Source organism: Bos grunniens, chromosome 16 (assembly GCF_055505025.1).
Source record: "Bos grunniens cultivar Pamir isolate PY7600 chromosome 16, Bosgru_T2T1.0, whole genome shotgun sequence".
NCBI classification, from domain to species: domain Eukaryota; kingdom Metazoa; phylum Chordata; class Mammalia; order Artiodactyla; family Bovidae; genus Bos; species Bos grunniens.
In genome coordinates this window covers 30,106,200-30,127,686 of record NC_141180.1, presented here as the reverse complement: position 1 = coordinate 30,127,686, position 21,487 = coordinate 30,106,200, and the positions used below count along the sequence as shown (strand labels likewise).

Here is a 21,487-nt window from a genome sequence, read left to right as displayed (position 1 = left end):
AGGAAAACCCTTCCCCTGCACCTCGTGGCCCAAACCCTGCCTGTAGACGCCAGAGGTAGGCAGATACCACCATCCATTAACTGACCCTCTGGCCAAGATCTAAAGGAGAAACTATTAATTTTAAAACAATATGAAGCTAAATATATGAAAGTCTGACAAGAAGAATAGGCCTTGGACTTCCCTAGTGGTACAGCGGATAATAATCCACCTGCCAATGCTGGGGCACGTGTTTGATCCCCGGTCCGGACAGATTCTGCATGCCACAGAGCAACTAAAAACCGTGCACCCAACTACTGGAGCCCATGCTCCTGGCCCATGCGTGCTCCGCAACAAGAAAAGCCACCACCATGAGAAGCCCACGCATTGCAACAGAGTAGCCCCTGCTCGCCACAACTACAGAAAGCCTCCGGACAGCAACAGGTACCCAGGGCAACCGATATAAATACTTTTTTTTAAGTAGGCCTTAAGAAGAGCCCATTAGAAACTTCTCTGGCGGCTGACCAAGACACCAAACTTCCAACGCTGACGGCATGGGTTCAAAAACTAGGTCCCACATGCGGAAACTAACACCCAGGACAGACAAATAAAAATAAATATTAAAATGAAGAGGAAGAAGAGCCCATTAGCAGTAACCTCGCTCCTAAAAATTACCTTTAAAAGTAAGTGGAGAGAATTCCTTGGCAGTCCAGTGGCTAGGACTCCTAGCTTTCACTGCAAGAGCCTGGGTTCAATCCCTGTTCGGGAACTAAGATCCCACAAGCAGTGTGGCACGACTAAAAATAAATTTTTTTTTTTTTTTGCTAAAAATTAATAATGTAAGCCAGGAGGAAAACCGGGCCAGGAAGATGCTGCGCATGGTGCCAGGGATGGGTGGGGGTAGGGGCGCGTGCGCAGGCAAGACAGTCCCACTGAAGCCCCTCAGAGACTTGGGCCAAGGCCACGCCCCCTGGTGGAACTCCCCAAACTCAGCCAACCAGCGTCCTCGTGAGGGGCGTGGCCTTGGATTCTAGCTGCCCCTAGAGCACCTCCGTTGCTGGCTTCCTCAGCTAGGACAGTCCCTTTGTCTTTCCTCTTCTAAGGGAGGCTCCTTGAGGCTGAAATTTCTGTCTCTTGAAACCAAAACTCAGAGCCAGCTTATAGGTCGGCTCCTCCACGAACTTGCCGCTCCCTGGGTCGCGGTGGTACGGCCTGGAAGTTATCAAGGGGAGGGCGGTTCCCAGAAGCATCACCCCTGACTGGGCTGAATTGGTACGGCCCGGAGGATACCAAGGGGACGACCGTGAGAGGGTGCCGTTATCCAGAAGCACCTGCCCCGCTGGCCGAGATGGTACGGCCCGGGACGTGCCAAAAGAACAACCGCGAGGGGGCGCCATCACCCAGCAGCACCACACCAGCCTGGGCCGAGGTGCTACAACGCAGAGGGGACCAAGGCCGCGGGGGCCGCCATCGCCCAGCTGCACCACCCTCGCCCGGGCCACGCATTACGGCCCGGAGAGTACCAAGGCCGCGCGCCGCCATCGCCCAGCAGCACCACCTCCACCTGGGCTGATGAGGTACGGCCCGAAGGGTGCCAAGGGGATGACCACGGGGGTCGCCATTGCTCAACAGCACTATCCCCACGTGGGCTGATGTGGTACGGCCCAGGGGGGGTCCCAAGGGGACGACCACGGCGGGAATCGCCCAGCAGAGCGTCCCCGCTCCCAGCACCCAAGCGGCAGCTGAGAAGCCCAGACCCTCAGGACACTGCGGAACAACTCCCGGGGGATGGGTCACGCGGGACGGCTAGGAGCCGCGGCGGACTTCAGACGCGTCACTTCCGGCGCGTGGCTTCCGGGCCAGTAGCGGCTTCTCTCCGCCTTCGGCCCCGCCCCGTCGCCCGCCGGGACCTGCGGGTTTTCTCCGGGTCCGCCCACCCAGCCCGACCCGCAGCCTTCGGCTCCTTGAGCCGGGGTCACCGGGATGAGGGCGGGTCGCTGTGTGGAGTAGGGGGCGACGAGGCCCTAGATGACCGCTCCGTCCGTTCCGGCGCGCCGGGTCCCCGCCCGGCTGCGGGGCCGGGCCCACGTCCCTGAGGCTGCGGGACCCGCTCGGCATCTACCCGGGGGCTCCTTGGTGGGTGAAGGGCTGAATAAAGTTGGCGGGGCGGGTCACCTCCGGGGGTCGCCCTTTGAGTCCGTGCCGACCCCCCGCTTCCCCTGGCAACTCGGCCAACCCCGGGCATTGGCACGCGCGCCTGGGCGTCTGAGGCCGCCCGGGGGTGGGAGGGAACCGTCCCTAGAGCTTTCACGCCGGCTCCGCTCCTGCAGTGTCCACCACGTGGGCCCCAGCCACGCCTTACAGGCGTCCAGGTGGACCTTAGGCCTCCGAGGCCGGCGCCACGTTCCCGCTCCAAATCTGCCCGCGGCGGGCGGGGCACAGATGGGGCGGGAGCTGGGAGTCCTCGGGGCCCGCAGCGCCTGGATACCTGGGGGTACTGTCAGAGGCGGAGGTGGGGACACAGGGTCGGGGCCCTTGTGTTTTAACACCCACCCCCCCACCGATGCGCCCCGAGGTGGGCACGGCCCTGAAGCAGCAGGTGCAGCCGCTCCTGAAAGAACCGGGTGGTGCTGTGTCCACTTCAGGCACAGTCGCCGGCAGGAAATTCATTGCAGTTGGTGTCTTCGCAGGATTAAAAAAAAACTGGAAATTATATAATGACTGACGTCCTGCCAGGCGCCGGTCCTAGCGAACGGTTATTTTGTAAATTGGGTTGGGAAACTCCCAGTCAGGCCCAGAGCTAAGACTTCATTGTAGTTCTCAGCCTACTTTCTGTACGGGGTTTATAGGGCTTGCAGTGCCGCCCCCTCCTCCCTCAGCGCTCACGCTCTGAAGCCTTGAAAAACCTTGCTCACCCGCCGCTGCCGTTTAAAAAAAAAAAAAAAAACTATTTAGAAGCAGACTTTGTTTAATGGCTTAAAGTTCTTTGTTTTTCAGTAGAGTGCAATGTTCTTTACCCAAAATCCTTTAACTTGCAAGTAACATTTTAAAGCAGAATGAAATAATACTAAACTGCCTGAAAAGGAACATTAAGAGAGGGAACAGGAAAAGTTTTTACATTAAAGAAATTATTTTTGTCTTAAAATTGAAGTATAGTTGATTTACAGTGTTCGTTGCTGGTGTATGGTAAAGTGATTCAGTTGTACATACATAACATTCTTTGTCATTCTTTTCCATTCCATCATAGGTTATAATAAGATACTGGCTATGGTTCCCTGTTTTATATATAGTAGGTCTTGTTAAAAAAATCAATTTTCAATGCAAATAAATTAGAAATTGGAGAGAATGCAAAAAAAAAACCTGAAGGATCTGAGATTCTGCCTCTGAGAGTTGACCACAGTTGTTACCTTGGCCTGTGTTCTTCTGAACCGTTGGTACTTTTTAAACCTGAACACAATGTACAGAGAGCCTGTAACTCTGACTCTGCTCTCATTTTCTCTATGACAAATATATTTTTGTCACAACTGGTAGGGCTACAGCGTCCCATTATGTGACAGAGTTGGTTACAGTTTTTTTTAATCTGCCACTTAGCCAGTGTCAGCTTCTCAGTCTTAAAAACAAAGCTTTTGAACATCTTTGTATGTACAAGCCTGGGCCTTTCTTGGATTATTTCTTTAGGATAAAGCCCTAGAGGTGGAATTTCTGAATTAAGAGTATGAAATTTGTAGACTTTCACTGTATTTTATCTAAACTGCCCTGTTGACAATGTGAACCGACCTAGATTTCCTCACCAGGTGTTTGAGAGCATCCTGAGTTGCTTGTTGTAGAACAGAAGACTCTTGACCTCTGACTATGGGCCTCAGAATTCAGGGTTCTGCAAAACTGGATGGGAAAGTTGACAACTTCCTGTCAGTAACTTCCACCCCGAGCTTCCCTTCAGTGGTTAATGTGCCCCAGTGGTCCTGGCCGCCCACGTTTCAGAACCAGGCAGCCTCCCCAGGGTCTAGAGCCCCTGTTGCAGGGTTGGTGGAGGCTGGGAGGGTCTCAGTGCCTGCATGTGATGAAAGCATCATGTGTGTGCTTTTTGCAACGTGATGCTGGTTTCCTTTCAGTGCCCCGTCTGGACCTTGTCCTGCGGAGGCTTTGGACAGGAGCACAGTGGAGTCAACCCTCACCTCATAGGCTGCGGGCTCTGAGCTGAGCGGAAGAGGCTACATTACAGTTCTTGTCATTTGTGCTATAAGCCCAGAGGGCAGTAATTCAGACCTGTGTCACCAGGGGCCTGGAGGTAGGGGACCCCACAAGCCCTGCGCTCAGCCTGGTCCACCCCATCTCCAGGCCACCCTGGGTGAGGTCAGTTTTCATCGTTACCAGGTTGGGCTGCTGACCTTTGGCTTTTCACAGGATAAAAACTGCCTCTCGTGAAGGTGCCTTGAGTCACAGAGACTGAGAAAGAAGACGGCGGTCAGAGCCAGGGAGGGCAGCTGGGGTCCCAGTGGGCCTGGCTGAGCTGGACCTGCTGGGTTCTAGGTCGCTGCCCCCGGCCTCCATGCGCAATGCCAGCACAGCCACTGAGGGGCTTCACTGCACCTGGGAGCAGGCCTTCTGCACAGGACTGCCGCTCTGGCCAGTGACCAGCGGTAAGTGCTACGTGCCCGCCTGCTATCTGACCAAGAGGACCTGGCTGACCGTCAGCTGTGGGTGCCACCAGGCGTTTCTCACTCCTCGCGGTGGATAGTTGCCACTCCTGGTGGTGGTGACCAGCAGTCTCTCCCTGGGCACTCCTGCTGGACATCTCTGGGGGACCCTCAAGGATGGAGGTTCTGGTTTGTAGGATGGGCAGGTATGTCCCTCTCAGCGTGGTGCCCAGTCCTCTCCCAGTTCTGGTACCAGCCCCTCACTGTAGCTGTGTTCAGGCCTCTGGATCCGCACCTCACAGCAGCTCTGGGTGTTGTCAGACCTGATGGCTTTTGGCAGTAGGGGTGGCTGGTGTGTCTATCTCCCTGACCATGGATGAGGTCAGCACCTTTGGTCAGCGACCTCCAAGGTAACATCTGTGACCCTGCCTCCTGGTGTTCTCACCTTCTATAGCCCCCTTCCTTGAGGGCGGGCTTTTCATGAGCGCTGTCCAGCAAATGCTAAGGGGCCAAGGTTCCAAGAAGACTTGGCCTCCGTGGGCGCTGGCTCTCAGCCACCAGCCCTGATGCACGCAGCCCTGCGGAGGGTCTTCCCCTCACAGCTGCTGGAGCTGCATGTGTGGGCTTGGAGGTGAGACCCCAGCCCCTTCCGCCATCATGCTGGTCGACCGCCTGGACCACAGAATCTGTGGGGTCACGAGTGCGCTGTCGCTCTGAGCCTCCAGCTGGGTATGTGTTGTCCAGAGGTGCAGAGCTGACGGCTCCTCTCTTGTTCATTGGGCGTGTGGACATCGTCTCCCTCCTGGCGTGTTACCCACATTTCCTGTTGGTTGTAGGTATCCATCCTTTCTCCCTGTCGTGTTGTCATGACCCCTCCAGGTGTCACTTGTCATTTAGCATGTTTAGTGTGCTGATGTTACATCATGATGCACTGTGAAAGCACGGGAGCTCTTCCTTTAGCAACCTCATCTGATTTGTTATATTTGTGGGTCATGCTTTGGGGGATTGGTTTAAGATGCTCTTTTCTGGGCATTCCCTGTGGTCCAGTGTGGGATTTGGCATTTTCACTGCCGGGCCTGCATTCAGTCCCTGGTGAGGGAACTAAGGTGCCACAGGCTGTGCAGCACAGCCCAAAAAAACGGTACTCTTTTCTTACCCCAGGATCAGGAAGATACTCCGTACGATTTCTTCTAAGTGTGAGGTTTCACACAGTTGCATTCCACAGCCCAGCTGCCCAGGTTCAACCCTGGTCAGAAGCTGTGCCTCACACGGTGACAGCATGCCTCCCCAGGATTGTTGGGAAGAGCCATGGAGTCATCATGTGTGCCCTGCTGGGTCAGACCCTGCCTGGTTCCTGGGAAGTGCCCTGTGGATGTTGTGAATTGTTAGCACATGTCTGGAGCTCTGAGGCTGGGATCCAGTCTGTCTTTACTGGCATGGATGACAGTCGTCCTGGTGTCAGGGAGCCGAGGCCACCTTCTCCCGGAAGCCGCAGCCCGCTCTGTCTTGGGTTTGGGTTCTGCCAGTGCACAGACCCTGGGCTCCGCATCCCAGCTTGTTTACGTGTCTCTGCACCAGTGCAGCACGTGGCCTGATGCAAGTGTCCAGGGGGCAGCCCCCCTTCTTCAGGGGAGTCTCCTTCCCTTTTCCCCTTTGCGCCTCCATCGTGCTCTTTGTAGTTGCCCAGTACCTTGTAAGGACGTAACTAAGACTGAACATCCTGTCACTGCTGAACTGTCACCAGCTTCCAGCCTCTGCTAGTGGGTCTCGCCCAGGGCTGCAGCCAGGGGCCTGGTGGCACATCTAGTCACGTCAGTCATGTCACCCTGTACCTGAAGGAACAGCTTTCCTCATTTGTTGATCCTGGTGGTCATCTGTGTGCTGGCCCTTTGCTGTTATTTACTTTCTCTCAATCCGCCTGGATTTCGCTGGCGGGCACCCCTCATGCTGGCCTCGTGCCATCCAGGAGCCCACCCTCCTCCCGGCCCAGCTGTGGCCCCAGCCCTGAACTCAGCCGTCTCTGCAAGGAGGCTGATTTGGTTCAGCAGAGCAGAGGTTTGGAAACCAGCTCTGCCCCTGCTGCGGAGGCATCCCTGTTCCAGGCCTCCGTGTGGGCAGAGTGGCACGTGGACGTGGAAGCAGGCACACTGTGGCCCCCTCCTTCTGCACAGCCCACTCCCTTGTCTGCCCCTCCTTAAGTGCTCCCACCAGACTTGCCCAGGTCTCGTCTGGAGCCTGCGCTTGACCTCAGCACCCATGCACAGGCTCACCAGTCACTTCCTCCCCTTCGCTCCTCAGTGGGCTGAAGTTGTTCCTCTGAGTTGTGCTTGGTTTAGGTATTTCTGTCTGTATTGCGCATTAGAGATTTTGTTTCTAGAAGTGTTATTGATGTGGGCATTTTGTTTTTTAAGCACGTGGAGCGTGGACCTGGTTCCCAAGGGCATAAGTGTTTTGAAAGTGCTGGCATTGGCGGGATCCAGGGCATGGTTGCTGTGAGGATCTGCACTCTGGCCTGGAGCTCGGTCCTCTGCCGTCCAGCCTCCTCTGCTCGGCTTTCTTTCAAGACCCTCACGCTCTCACCGTCAGAGTTGTGCTCATGGCAGGGAAACTGCAGCGGCACCAGGTTCAGTGTGGTGGATCAGGATGCATGGTGTCTGTCTCATCCCTGGGGATTCCACTTTGGTGGCTCCATGGTGGGGCAACTGCTCGTTTCTCTGGGGAGTAAAGTTGTGATGGGCTCTGGTTGCTGGTTAACGCCCTGCCAGGAGATAGTTGAGGCCACCATGGGGTCGTGGACGTTTCTTCTCTAGCTTTTCCATTTTTTCATCCCACTGATTTGTTCCTGACAGTTTCTTGTCTGTCCGCAGGACTGCGTCCTGCCTTCTGTCCCTCCTTGAATTTGCATCTGTCTCTCCTTGAGTTTCCGGGAGGTAACTCCTCCCCTACCGTCAGGGTGATTGCTGATCTTTGATCTTCACCCAGGAAGGTCCTCAGACTGAGTTGGAATCAGTTCTCCAGGGCACCCGACCCCTCCCTCTGGTGCTGGGCCCCGATTGGGCCGCTTTAGCGCCTACAGACTGTGTTCAGAGGCAGGATCCTGGTCAGTGTGGTCCCTGCTGTCTGCTGCCTGACCCCTCGTGCTCCTTGTGTGCTGCTGGGGGTGCTTGGAGCGCCCACGTCCAGGCCTGCCTGAATCGAGCTCCTAGGAGCCTGGTGCCCTGGGTGAGGTTTCCGTCTCTCCTGCCCTGGTCTTTGTTTCCAGGGGACCCTCTTCTGGTAACTTTTAGAGCAGCACCTCCCACTTTTCGATGGGCACTTGGCCCCCTCCGTGTCCTCCTTGGCTTAGGTGCCAGGGCACTGAAGGGTGACCAGAAGTCCAGGGCTGCCCATGGAGGTGCAGCTCCCGCATGGTATTGTCTGGAGGGAATGGGGCACAGGCCAGGAAGAGGAGGGAGGACGGGGTGTTAGTGGAGATCTGACCCCGGCAGTGCCAGAGGGGTCGAAGGGCTTGTGCGTCTTGTGGGGAAGTGGAGCCCACAGGAGGGCCGGGTGCATCCGTCCTGGTCTGGTGTGCGTCGGGACAGCTGTGGTGTCCCCAGGGTCAGTGTGCATGTAGAGGCTTGGGTACCCTGCGAGCCCAAGCGTTGCTGAGCTTGTGGAGTGACTGAGGACACTGTGTGGACACTGGGAGCCAGGGGCAGCTTAGCCAGGAGCCCTGGCCTGGGTGAGAGTCGGAGGTCACGAGTCCACCTGGACTCAGAGGTCCAGAGTCCATCGGAGGTCATGAGTCCATCACAAGCCTGAGCAGAACTGGGCCTGGGGCGGTAAGGGTAGAGGAGCCAGCCCTTTTGGTGGGTGGCACAGCAAGCTGAATACCTGATGCCTCTTCTGCATACACCTAGCAGTTAGGTGGAAACATGATGGGCATCCCCCAAACGCCAGCATCTGAGGGACCAGGACGTTGCTGGCCAGCTTGGCTGCTTGGGGGCGGGGGGATGGGCAGGGGGCTGGGACTTCCTGTTTGGTGTCACAGCAGCCAGGCCTCCTGTGCTGGTGGTCGTCACTGGGACACTGTTTATAGCCCAAACTGGGAATTTCCTCGAAGTCCAGTGACTAGGACTCTGCTCTCATTGCTGGGGCTCGAGTTTAATCCCTGGTTGGGGAACTAATATCCCATAAGTTGTGCGGCACAGTGGGGAAAAAAGCCAAAACTTGAAGAACCCACCCACCAGCACACATGAGAGGCTGGGTCTGACTGTGTGTGGTCTTAGGGCTGAGGGAGGCCTCTCTGGAGAAACCAAGAGGTGTGAGTCTGTGGAGGAAACAGCGTGTTTTCCTGGCCGCAAGACAGAGGCAGCCCCCTGCCCGTCTGCAGGCTGGCCCTCAGGTTCAAGAGGAGTCTCCTCCTCCCAGCGTCTGTGCTCAGAAACTGCCCCCTCAGGCTGGAGGCGGCTGACCACTGAAGGATGGGGACTGTACTGTCAGGTCCTGGGTGATGAACTGTTGGACCGTGAAAGATGGTACAAAGGAGGAATGGAAGGTCAAGGGAACAGGCCGGTTTGGTCAGCCCTCCCACCAAGGACAGCTCAAAACTCTGGATGAAACATCAAGGGGTGGGGGAGGGTACTGTGCGCTGGAGAGCCAGCTGGGTGGGAGGGAGCTCAGGGCAGCCCCTTGTGGTCCTGGTGGGTGGAGAGAGATGCAGAGCACTGGAGACAGCTTCTGAGGTGGGGGCAGGGGGCGGTGAAGACACAGGCCTCGCCGAGCTGAGGGAAAGGCCAAGGGAGGAGGGCAGCTGGAGGAGGCCAGATCACCAGGTGCTTTAGAAAAGTTTGGGTGGGACTTCCTGGAGGGTCAGGTGTGTGGGGAGGGAAGGGAGGCTAGGCTGGTGTAGGCTGTGGTCTCAGTGGGGCACCCGCTCTTGCTCCTTTGGGGCTCCTGGATGCGTGGCCGACTGTGGTCCCGAGTTTGTGCTTTAAGTTACTGTAAGGGGGTGATTGAACCTGGCAGGACCTTGGCCGCTCACAACAACCTCGTCCCGTCCTTTCTGTCAGCTCCAGCCCACGCCCTGCCCGGTGTCACCATGGCTGCCACTTCTGTCCCTGGGTCCCTGACCCGAGCCCTCTGCCACCCCTGAGATGTCGGCATCTGCGAAGCCCCCAGCCCTGGGGGAGCTGGACCCGGGCCCTGGCGAGAAGCCTGGGGGACGGCCGCTCCTGGCCTGGGCCCCCGTGTTCAGCCACCGGAGTGAGAAGATCGCGTTGGGCCAGAGCGATGGCAGCCCCGAGGAGCAGGTGCTCACAGTCACCGTCACAGAGACTACCGTCATCGAGGCAGACCTGGGCGTGTGGGGCGCCCGCGCCCTGACCTACCTCACGCTCTGGTTCTTCTTTAGCTTCTGCACCCTGTTTCTCAACAAGTACATCCTGTCCCTGCTGGAAGGGGAACCCAGCATGCTAGGTACCCGCCTCGGCTGGTGGGGACGGAGCCCCGGGGAACCCCTCTGTTCACTAGGTACCTGCCCGGGCTGGGGGGGATGGAGCCCTGGGGAACCCCTCTGCTCACGGGCCTTGTCTCCTCCTCCAGGGGCTGTGCAGATGCTCTCAACCACGCTTATTGGCTGTGTTAAAATATTCGTTCCCTGCTGTTTGTATCAGCACAAAACTCGGCTTTCTTACCCACCCAATTTCATCATGACCATGCTGTTCGTGGGCCTGATGAGGTAAGCCCGCTGACATTTCAGGTTGGGTGTCTGAATTATTTGTTTTTGTGAAACCTCTTCCCCCAGCTGGCTGGCTATTAGCATCAGGTGATCCTGGGAGTGGGGAGCAGGGTGGGGCAGACCCTCCAGGCTGACTCCTGAGGGAGGGAATGCACTGATTTGTGAGGCTTTTGATTGTCTTAGGTTTGCAACAGTGGTGTTGGGTCTAGTCAGCCTGAAAAATGTGGCGGTGTCCTTTGCTGAGACTGTGAAGAGCTCAGCTCCCATCTTCACTGTGATCCTGTCGCGGACGGTCCTGGGGGAGCACACTGGTGAGCAGCCCCCCACGCCCGGCCTCATCGCGCCTCTGTGTCCCTCCAAGGCTCAGCAGATGGGACTCAATCACAGATCTCTAAGCTGGGCCGGGGCAGGCACTGTCCAGCTGCACACACGTCCCTGACTCTCCTGCCAGCCTGTAGGGGGTGGGGTCCTGTGATGAGCAGACTCATCACATGACTTATGTTTGCCCTGGGGGCAGGAGTGTTGCTCAGAGAGGGAGCTGAGTCGGCTTCAATTAGGAAATGACCAGAAGGTAAAACCAGGCAGCACCCGGCACCCTGGGGAGGAGGTGGTAGGGAGAAGGCACAGCTGGGCACCTCGCAGACCGGGCCCCTGGAGCCAGGCCAGCGTGCAGGTGATGGTAAAGCAGAGTCGGATCAAAGTGTGACCGCAGTTGCTGCAATCCCACACAGCAGGAAACAGCCTGACCGCACTGGTGCCTTCACACACAGGGGCTTCCAGGGCCTTAGGGACGCCAGGCCACAGCGAAGGCACTGTCTGGCTGGAACAGTTAGGAAATCTTGATAAAATGCAATTTGTTGGGGAGAATGACTGAGGTACCCAGACTTGTGGGGCCAAGGTGTGGAGTTCCCAGAGGGGTGACCCCCGAAGGCACCCCAGCAGAGCCGCCTCATGGGTCCTGGCAACGGGCACAGCCCCAGCAGAGCCCTGAGCCCACCACCGCCCACCGCGCAGGCGTCTGCCTCCTTGGTGGCCTCCCAGCCACAGTCCCACGTGTGGTCCATGCCCAGCAGACAGCTCCTTCCACGGTGACACTCAAGGCCTCACAGGCCCATGGATTTGCTGTGTGGACAGCACTGTCCTGGGTGGGGTAGTGGTCACAGTCTCAGGAGGTTACCAGATTGTCTGAAGGCTGCACTTCTGCTCTGTTTTGCTAAGCGTGAAAGGCTTGTCCCTTCGTCTGCTTTGAATTTCAAGATAAATGAAATGCCATGTCTGAAATCCAAGTAGAGGCATGGGAGGTGGGGGGACTGGAGGCCCTGTGCCCACTGACAAAGTTTTCTGTTGTCCCGAAAGGACTTTCTACCTTGTTGTCAAGACTGTTGGTTATGAAGGCAGGAGGGCTGGACGCCCTGAGGTGTGGGGCCTCCTTCCTCCCCTAGCCTTCCCTGGAGACCACCCTTCACCCTTTGTTTCACAAGTGAGAGCTTGGCGACTGTGGGGTGGGGTGCAAAAATCGGGGCTTGGAGCTGGCAACTCTGGTGTGGAGCCCTCTGCGCCACGTGCCTGGCCGGGGTAGGTGACACAGGCATGTGCTATTTTTTCCCTCCAGTGAGAAGTAAGCGAGCAGAACACCCCTGGGGGGCAGCTGGGTCCACTGGGGGGCACTGCAGCCCAGCCATGTGCTCTCCCTCTGCAGGGCTACTGGTCAACCTTTCCCTCATCCCGGTCATGGGTGGCCTGGCACTGTGCACAGCCACCGAGATGAGCTTCAACTTCCTGGGGTTCTCAGCCGCCTTGTCCACCAACATCATGGACTGGTGAGTCTGCAGGGTGGGAGCTGGGCATGTGAGGCCCACTGCTGGAGTGCAGGCATCAGGCCCGATGGCTGACAGCTGCACGCAGCCTGCTCTTGCACGTCGCCATCTCTGAGGGGAGAAGGGAGGCGGCAGCGGCACTTATGTCTAAGCTTGTGTCATTGCTGGTACTTCCAGAGAGACCAGAGGGTCTCCGAGTGGTGCATGAGTAAAGCGAGAAACCACCTTTCTTTCCATCTGACACTTGCTGTGTTTCCTTCAGCCTCTTCTCTGCCTCTCTAGTTCCCAGAAACATAGCCCAGCTCAGTCCCAGTTTGCATCTCACCTGTAACTCCAGCACAGGATGGTCTCAGAAGCCTCCTCACTCACCGGCAGATGCTTCAGACCTCCTGGCCGCTGTCCTGCAGGGACTGTCCTTGCACGAGTCCCGCCAGGTTTCCCGCTGGCCTGCAGTGTCAGCCCTAGAGGAGGCGGGCCTGTGAGTGTCTTCCCCCAGCCTCACTTTGGTTCAAGTCCCCTTGGCCAGAGCTGGGGGCAGTGTTGGTGGTCTGGAAGCGGACACTGTCCTGTCTCCTCTCAGCCACCACTGGCCTTCCCAGCCAGGAGTTCTATCCCTGTTTCCCTGGGTCTTCCTGTGCTCATACTGTCTGTCCTGTGGCTGCGGCTGATTTGTGGGAGCTCTGGGTGCCAAGAGGGGCTCTGTGCAGAGCTGGGTAACCCCAGGCATGCTCTCCACCTCTGAGACCTCAGCTTACCCACCTCTGAAAGGGGCAGCTCGGCCTGGCTCATGGATGCCCCACGTGTACCTGTTTCCAGAGGACAAGGCACTTCGAATGAGGTGGTCTCTGAGCTCACATAATCTCTTCTCTTCTTTCTTCTAGTTTGCAGAATGTTTTCTCCAAAAAACTCCTCAGTGGGGACAAATACAGATTCTCGTAAGTGTCACTGCCCCACAGAGACCAGAGAGCCCTGGACCCCAGCCCCAACACTCCCAGACCACCCTGGACCCCAGCCCCAACCCTCCCAGAGCTCCCTGTGCCCTAGCCCTGACCCTTCCATTTCCCTGGTGCCTTTAAAAGAACCTTGTTGAAACTGGGGAGAAAAACCTACCTGTTTCCAGTTGCCCTTGGGCAGGGATGCTGTCACTGTCCTGTAGCAGGGGAGAAGAGGGTAGCAAGGCTGGGGGTAGGGTAGGTAGGCCGGGGTGAGGCTGGAGGGGTTGGGAGGCTCAGACGCCTGCCCTGTCCTGCAGGGCTGCAGAGCTGCAGTTCTACACTAGCACAGCGGCCGTGGCTATGCTCGTCCCAGCCTGGATCTTCTTCATGGTGAGTCCCACCATCACAGTCACCTTCAAGGGGGTGAGCCTGGCACTGTGTGGCTGCCACGCGCTTGAGGGGGCCTGACCGATGCAAACCCAAGCAGGTCCGGTGCCTGTGAGGGCTGGGCTGCAGCCCCAGTTCTGGAAACTTTGGCAGAAGGGTGTTAGGCACACTCTTGCGTTGTTGCCTTTTGGCCACACCTCATGGCTTGCAGGACCTTCCTTCCCCAGCCCTGGGCACAGCAGTGGAAGAGCTGAGTCCCCACCACCAGGCCAACTGGCGGCCACTCCAGCTGGTGGCCAGCTGCAGGGAGCTCCTGCAGCTGCTTCTTATTTCTTCTCTTACTTAAAAACATTGTGACCATCACAGAATAAGTCACAGGACAGAAACATGTAAAACAGAGGGTCTCTCCCCAGCCGCTCGCACGCCCCCTCCTAGTGGAGCTGCTCCCTCTGTGTGTTTCTATGGCCACAAAGCTGCATACGTGTGTCGTGAGTCCCATAGGAGCGCAGGTGTGCGTCTGCGTGGACCTGTCTTCTCAACACGGTGGCGCTGGGCTGTCCAGTCCAAGCTCTGCCCTGACCCACCAGACGCAGTGGTCTGGCCCTGCCTCTGCCCTGTACACGCAGCACATGACAGGGAGTTCCGTATGTCATGTCTTTCGTGGGTGAGGATGTTTCTCTGGGTTGTGTCCGTGGATTGGAATGGTTGAGAAAAAGAACATGCGTATCTAAACTTACTCTGGTATGATAAATACCTATTAAATTTACCGTTCTGGCCGTTTTCTAGTGTACGTCAGGTATGTTGTTCACATCGTTGTGTGACCATCACCCCAGTTTTTTCATCGTCTCAAACTGAAGCTCTGACCCATTAAATGCTAACTCCTCACACCACCCCACCCCACCGGGTGGAGGGGGCAAGACTTACCCTACCCCCCAGAGTTCCAGCTGGGCCTGAGAGTTAAACTGACTTAGATCAACAGGAGGCAAGCACATAGGTTCATTTAATATGAGCTTCATGTGATGCCAGAGCAAATGAAGCCCCAAACAAGTGGCAGAACCTCAGTGCTTCCACGTCAGGGTGAATGAGAAGGTGATTGTGGGCAAATGACTGAGACACTGGGGCGGCTGAAGGGGGACGAGAGGGATGATGACAAGGCCCCTGAATCCCCTCTCCTCCTGGTTGCAGGGAAGGGGCAGCTCCCATGTGGGGTTTGTCTCCTGCTTCTGGGAAGGAAAAGAGAGGTCAGAGCACCCTTCTGGCACCTGCTGTTTTCTCAGTGCTTTGAGCTCAAAAATAATCCTTATGCCGAAGAGACAAACGTTGGGGGAGGGGTTCTGAATTTGGTTACCCTCTCCTCCACCCCCGGTTCCCACCCTCCTACCTTGTGTCTTTGTGACTCTGACTCCTCCAGGGACCTCACAGAAGTGGAATCACATCAGATTTGTCTTCTTGCATCTAGTTCATTTCACTCAACTTCATGTCATAAGGTCCGTCCACGGTGGAGCAGGTGTCAGGACCTCTTCCCTGTTTAAGGCTGAATAGACAGACGTATGGCTGGACCACATTTTGTTTACCCATCTTCCAATGGTGGACATTTGGGTTGCTTCCACTTTTAGGCTGTTATGAGTAATGTTGTTCTGAATGTGAGTGCGTAAGTACTTTTTCAAGACCCTGCTATCTGTTCTTCAGGGTACAGACCACAAGGGGAGTCCTGGCTCACATGGGCAGTTGTGTGTGTAATTTTTTGAAGGTTGACTAGTCTGTTTTCCCACGGCAGTCGCACCATTGTGCATTCCTACCTCCAGTACTCAGGGTCCAACTTCCCTGTCCTCGCCAGTGCTTGTTGTTTTCTGGTTTTTGTTTTTTGATGGCAGCCATCCCAATGAGTGGGAGCAGGTACCTCACTGTAGTTTTTTTTCCCGAGGCTTTTTATTTGTTTGTTTTGGCTGCACTGGGTCTTCATTGCTATGCTTGGGCATCTCACTGTGGTGGCTTCTCTGGTTGCGGAGCACAGGCCCTGGAGTGCTGGCTCATCTGTGGCACACGGGCATGGTCGCGACATCGCATGCGGGATCTTCGTTCCCTGGCTGGGACGGAGCCCGAGTCCCATGCGTTGTAAATTCTAAACCACTGGACTACCAGGGAAGCCCCCTTGGTGTAGTTTTGATTTGTTCTTCCCTGATTGTCAGTGATGTTGGGCATCTTGTCACGTGCTTAGAGGCTGTGTGTGTTTCGTGTGTAAAGTTTTGATCATTGCCGTCCACGTGCTGCCCCAGAGTCCTCTGCAGTGTCATTCCCTTTACCCAGACCCCGGGGCACAGGTGCCACCAGAGTTCCCCCAGGGGCCACACAGCAGCCATCCCTCTGGCTCTGGTGCAGGACCTGCCGGTGATCGGGAGGAGCGGGAGGAGCTTCCGCTACAGCCAGGACGTGGTGCTGCTTCTGCTGGCAGATGGCGTGCTGTTCCACCTGCAGAGCGTCACGGCCTACGCCCTCATGGGGAGGATCTCCCCTGTGACCTTCAGGTAAGGACAGGAGATGAGGTGCATCTGGGTCACGTGTAGAGGGGAACGCTTGCCATTTGATGTTTTTATCAGAGGGCTCTGTGATTGTGGGTCACAAGTGTAGTGATCGCTGTGCCCAGTGGTCATAATTACTTGGCCATTCTGTATTGGTGCCATTTGAAACATGAATAGGAAAGCCTGTGAAATAGATTTTTAGGGGGATTCCCCACTGGGAATCTGTGCACAGAAGAGAGTTCCTTTCAGTGTTGTGAGGTACTTCTCCCCAGAACAGCACTGTCCGGGGAATCTCCTGGGATGATAGAGGGTGGGAGCCCCTGGCCGTGTGTGGATCCTGAGCACCTAGAACTGGCAGAGTGCTGAGGAGTCGAAGTCTGTTTTTCTGACTTTAATCAGCTCGCACTCAGCAGCCCCACTGACTCCCTGCTGGGAACTCAGCACCAAGCTTGGGTTTCATGAGCTTCTTCCCTAACTGGACAGCCTTAGTGCTGATTTGACACCAGAGGGGTTTTGGTAACAGAAAGGAAGGAGCCCAGGTCACCAGCAAGCCTGAAAACCCACCCAGTGATTGTCCTTGGATTTGGCTGTCATGTTGTTGTGGAAACTTTTTAGCAGCCCTTTGTCCTTTAACTTCAGAACAGTCACGGGAGAGCAGGATTGTCCACAGATCTGAGGGCCTCAGGGGCCTCGCGCTGCTCTCAGACCTGGCAGCCTCTTCCCACATCCTGGGAGAGGGGCCTGCAGGGCTGTCAGGGCCGCCTGGGTGCCACGTCCCCTGACTCAAATGGTCAGTATGTTTTATGAGTCTGTTTCCTGTATGACAACAGGAATTATTTCCAAATATCCCTGAAACTTTGCTTTTCAGGGGTTGTTAGTGACGGTCCATATAAAGACAGGAAACTGGTTCTTTTTAAGGGAAATAGCTTATGGCAGAAAAATACAAAAGTTAACTTTAAATTATCCATAATGGCAGCCCAGGAGACAAACCCTTGTGGTCATTGCATCCTCACGAGGTCCCAGCAGTGAGCAAGCAGCATGGTGTCATTTCCAGACAGCTTTCCTAAGGGAGCACTTCCCACTCTGTGGAGAGTAGGCCGCAGTGTTGGGGGTGAAAGCTGTAATGCCTACAGTTCACTTAGAAATATTTCCATCAAAGAAAGGACAAAGTAAGGCACAAGACTGAGCCTGAAGATGCCACCCAGCTCTGTTGTCCCTCTTCTCTGTGATCTCTATTCTAGTAGGTAGGACCCCAACACAAAGGGGGGTTAGCGGAGGTGCCTATGGCCCCCGCTGACCTCCCTGCTCTCCTGCAGCGTCGCCAGCACTGTAAAGCATGCCCTGTCCATCTGGCTCAGCGTCATCGTTTTCGGTAACAAAGTCACCAGCCTGTCAGCTGTGGGTACCGTGCTGGTCACAGCTGGCGTCCTGCTCTACAATAAGGCCAAGCAACAGCAGCGCGAGGCCATGCAGAGCCTGGCCTCGGCCACCACCCAGCCCCCGGATGGCAGCTCTGAGCTGCTGCTCCCCCAGGACCCCCGGCCACACCACTGAATCCCAAAGCCATGGGGGCACCACACTACCCCCTCTTCGCTGACGGGGGAACCCCTTTGCCTCTCTCTCCCTGTGGACAGCGGGTGTGGGACCACCTGGCTCTACAGGTCACAGTCATTGTGGGAGGCAAGGTGGGCAGCCTTTTCCGCTTTTTTCTGGGGCTGTCAGTCAGAACTGGCAGGAACTTGAATTGGGTTGGAGAACACAGCTGCCACTGAGCCATGGCTGAGCCCCCTGACAACCTCCTCCTGGCAGCCTCTGCGCACCCCAGCATCTGGGCCAGGTCCCAACTCCTCTGTGAGTGATGACCACTTGGGAAGCTGGAGCTGTGTCCAGGTTCCAGCGGGCACCCCCTCAGTTGGAGCCAGTGTGGGGTACCGGCTCCTTCATGCCAGCCATCAGCAGCTGCTGGAGTCCACCCTGCTCCTTGGCCATTGGGGATCTGCTGGGCTTGGCCAAGCTGAGGCCCCCAGGGCCAGGGCATGGAGGCCACTGCAGTGGGCATAGTGGCATGGGACAGATGGGGTGAGAACCTGGGGTTCCCTGCTCCTGAGGACAGGATGTCTATCTCCTCTACCCAAGGCAGAGCTGTCGCATCAGTACCACTTAGGGAAGGTGGGCTGCCCCTCCCCACATCTGCTATGCTGAGCCTCCCACCTCCAGAGTGTCCTGTCCCTTGTGGGCAGCCAGGTTGCACCCCCCCCACCTCAACACCGAGACCCAGATGTGGTTTCCGGCCTGAAAGCTACAGGTAGATGACCACAAGGCAAGGCGGGGCTGTGTCCCTTCTGTTCCCATACTCGTAGGTTAGAGGCAGGCTCTTCTAAAGGGGCTCCAGGAGCCCGTTTCCACCCAGCCAGTCTCGAGCCTCCTGGTCTCACTGACAAGGGTGTTATGATTTCCCCCTCGTAAATGATGAGCAGGACGAATGTGGAGTGTTTACACTTTTGTCATGCTGCATTTTAAATGACAGTGTAAGTTTTAAAAGGAAACACAGGTACAGATGGCTTCTGGAATGCATGGACTGTGCTGGGTAAACCAGAGTCAGACCCACGGCCCAGCCCGGCCCTCCAGGTGTTTAAGGCTCCACCTCTCTCTTTACTCCTCGCCCCACATCCTGTTGGAACTTCTGGTCAGGGTGGAGCCCCCCTCCCACCTACCAGACTGGAGCTCTGGGATTTGTCAGGCACAGCCCAACTCAGGGGCCGCGGGCTGGCCACCTGCCCGTCTCTAGCCGGCCTGTGGGATGGAGCGACCCGAGGGCACAAGTGGCCCACGAGTCTTGGGAACAGTCCCTGCTGTCCAGGCCCTGGCGCCTTAATTGCTTCTCTGGTTTTCTGGTTGGCTTCTCAACTGGAAAATATAAACCAGCCCTTCCTGGAGAGCAAGTCTCTTAGAAACAAAGAGCAATAAGTGCATCTCATTAAGTTCTGCCGACTTTGAAAGTCTGTCGTGATGAGGGATTAAAAATGGGGCCTTTTAACTACAAACAACCTTTTATGAAGCTGACCTCCTTGCTCAGAGGTCAGCAGGTCACACGCAGCTTCCCTGTACAGGGTAGCAGGTGTCTTTCCCAGGTTTCCCCCCTTTCCTCTTTTTCTGCTTACCCTTAAACAAAGCTAAAGAGGATGCTGGGGCAGTGGCTGGGGCAGCGCATTGCTCTGTGAGGACCAGAGGGAAAGCACCACTTCTAGGGGGCTCTTGCCTCTGCCCTCAGACTGGGGCCACAACACCTGCAGCTGCTGGCGAGACATGAAGAAGGGGAGCATGTGTGTCGCCAGCTGCAGACTGTCATCTGAGAGTGAGCAGGTGCCAGCTGCTTGTGTCTGAGTGTTGTTAGGGGCCTCTTTTGATTTTCCAGATTTGGGGACCAGAAAAGATTTTCCTAAATTATTAGTAAATGAGGCAGTTTCTAGCAAAGCTGCTTTTGGGGCATCCCCTCATCCCCAGCAGGGAGTCCGGGGCCTGGCACCCACAGGACACATGCTGTGGCTGTATTCCGTCCATTGACTGCCCAAAGTCGTCCACATGGTGGGCGTTTCTGGGAGGAGAGTCAAACCCCACAGCCTGCGTGGGCGTTTGCTTAATAACTGTACAGACATGTTTTTTAATTAACTTTGTCTAGTAGTTTTCTAGTATGTTCCTTTCACTGCACCGTCGCAGGCCAGCTTGTACCAACGCCAACACTAGGTCCATTTCCTCTGGGTCCATGGTCGTTGTCCATGTCTTTGTAATCAAACTCATGAACCAGGCTTCCAACTCTGGTCATCTGCTTGCTTACGTCAATACTTAGAGATCTCTGGCTTTCAAGGAAATTTCCACTGTTGAGTGGCATGAAAGGCTTTTTTAAAAAAAAAAAAATTCTGATAGTCATAACTTCTTGCATATTAGCATTAAAATCATCTGCCTTGGAAAGCTGAGAATACTCTTGCATAATCCAAAATGTGTCTTTAATTTGTAAGTTACACAATAAAAATGTGCTGCACGAAGAGTAAGCCACGTGGAACCGCGCTAGCCGCAGGCCCTTGAAATGCTTGCCCCAAACCGAGGGACTTTGCCTCCCGTGTGGCACTGACTGTCCTGTGGATGGTCATATATAGACAGGTCAGCAGAGACCACAAAAAATGCAACACGACTTTCTACATCTGTCCAGGGGATGTGCTTCCTGAGGCCTGGAAGTATTTTCACTATTTACCTAGGTTGGAAAAATTAAACAAGGATGCTATTACAGGTAGAGACCCTCTTCTGTTTGCCTGTGACCAATGTTGTAGTAAGGGCTCTGTTCTTTTCCAGAATATGTTCTTGCCCTGGTTGGGACCTTTTCATTTTCCTAGCTTATAATAAGAACGCTCCTGCTTCCCTGATGAGTCGGCCTGTTTCTCTCTCCTGAAGAGCAAAGAGCAGCCAGGTGGTTGTGCTGACCATCACTTGGCTTGCTCACCCTGATGCTCTGACTATAAAACCTTCCAGTTTTCTCTCTCTGTAGTATTTCCTCCTCTTCTCTGGAGGGCTTGGATGCTGCCATTGCATCCTTGCCTAGATGTCCAGACTGACTTGGAAACTGTTCTAATTGGCAAAGTCTTTTTTTCTTGCTTTTAACTTGAGGGAAACTGGCATTCAGTTGATGTGCTATTTCTAGACTGTAGATGTGTGAGTTGAGTCTGAACCCACCCAGGGAGTATTGTGAACCCACCATTGCAGAGGGTCACAGTGAGGGTGACTTTCCCATACTGAAAAACTTGAAAATTATATGAATAAATTGTCTATATCAGAACCAAATTATACTTGCTTTACACCAAAAAAAAAAAAACAACTGTGGAGAACTAAAAGTACATTACTCAAAATTTTAGTGTTTATTTCACCTATTCCAGTATTTATGCAATTAGATCAATTTTTCCTAGAAAAATGGTGGTTACATAATCTAGTGAGTCACTGTGTATTCTGCTATGGTAATACATCAATGCTGTATAATTAATCCTGTGGATGCCTACTGGTTACTCTGTCCAAATTAAGCTACCATGGTAGCAACTATCTAGGACTCTTGTTCTGCAAAAGTAAAATAAATGTTCAGTGTGTACTTTGCTTTCTCCTTTGTGTAAGACTCAAGTGTTTGGGCTACTGAAATGAACATGGGTGGGTTCTTACTGCCTTCATCTGTTTTTTGAAGGTTTTTCCTGTCACCAAAAACTAAGGAAGCAAAACAAGAGCTTGGGCACAGAAAAAACATTTCTTTCCAGGAAGAGAAAGAATTTCACTTCCACACACCCTCTTTGGGCCCTAATTTCTTGTCAGATTTTTCTACATTTTCCACTTCTGGCCAGGTAGTAAACTGGAGGTGACGTTAAGTGGTAAAGAATTCGCTTCCCAAAGTAGGAGATTCAAGAGAGGAAGGTTCAATCACTGGGTTGGGAAGATCCCCAGAAGGAGGAAATGGCAACTC

The 21,487-nt window shown here is 55.0% G+C and overlaps 1 protein-coding gene across 22 annotated transcripts; it reads left to right on the top strand.

The window, feature by feature from the left end:
• The first annotated feature begins 1,001 nt into the window (after window positions 1-1,001).
• Window positions 1,002-21,134, top strand: SLC35E2B (solute carrier family 35 member E2B). 22 transcript variants are annotated; one of them, XM_086344111.1, is made up of 10 exons: window positions 1,027-1,553; window positions 4,381-4,616; window positions 9,668-10,073; window positions 10,200-10,335; window positions 10,519-10,646; window positions 12,035-12,155; window positions 13,034-13,087; window positions 13,405-13,477; window positions 15,854-15,999; window positions 17,310-21,134. In XM_086344111.1, exons 3-10 carry the CDS (start codon window positions 9,752-9,754, stop codon window positions 17,545-17,547), a joined length of 1,218 nt encoding a protein of 405 aa, XP_086200237.1. In that variant the 5' UTR covers window positions 1,027-1,553; window positions 4,381-4,616; window positions 9,668-9,751; the 3' UTR covers window positions 17,548-21,134. The 22 variants fall into 22 exon arrangements, with proteins under 22 accessions (XP_086200241.1, XP_086200243.1, XP_086200237.1 ...); XM_086344102.1 differs by having other exon boundaries at window positions 15,782-15,999; XM_086344109.1 differs by having other exon boundaries at window positions 1,337-1,553; window positions 9,668-10,127.
• The last annotated feature ends 353 nt before the right edge of the window (window positions 21,135-21,487 follow it).

Excerpts from the sequence above, each read along its gene's own strand:
- SLC35E2B (XM_086344096.1), top strand. The coding sequence starts at position 9,752 with ATGTCGGCATCTGCGAAGCCCCCAGCCCTGGGGGAGCTGGACCCGGGC. Across the intron at positions 10,647-12,034 it reads GGTCCTGGGGGAGCACACTG|GGCTACTGGTCAACCTTTCC; the intron begins GTGAGCAGCCCC and ends CTCCCTCTGCAG. Across the intron at positions 13,088-13,404 it reads GGGGACAAATACAGATTCTC|GGCTGCAGAGCTGCAGTTCT; the intron begins GTAAGTGTCACT and ends CCTGTCCTGCAG.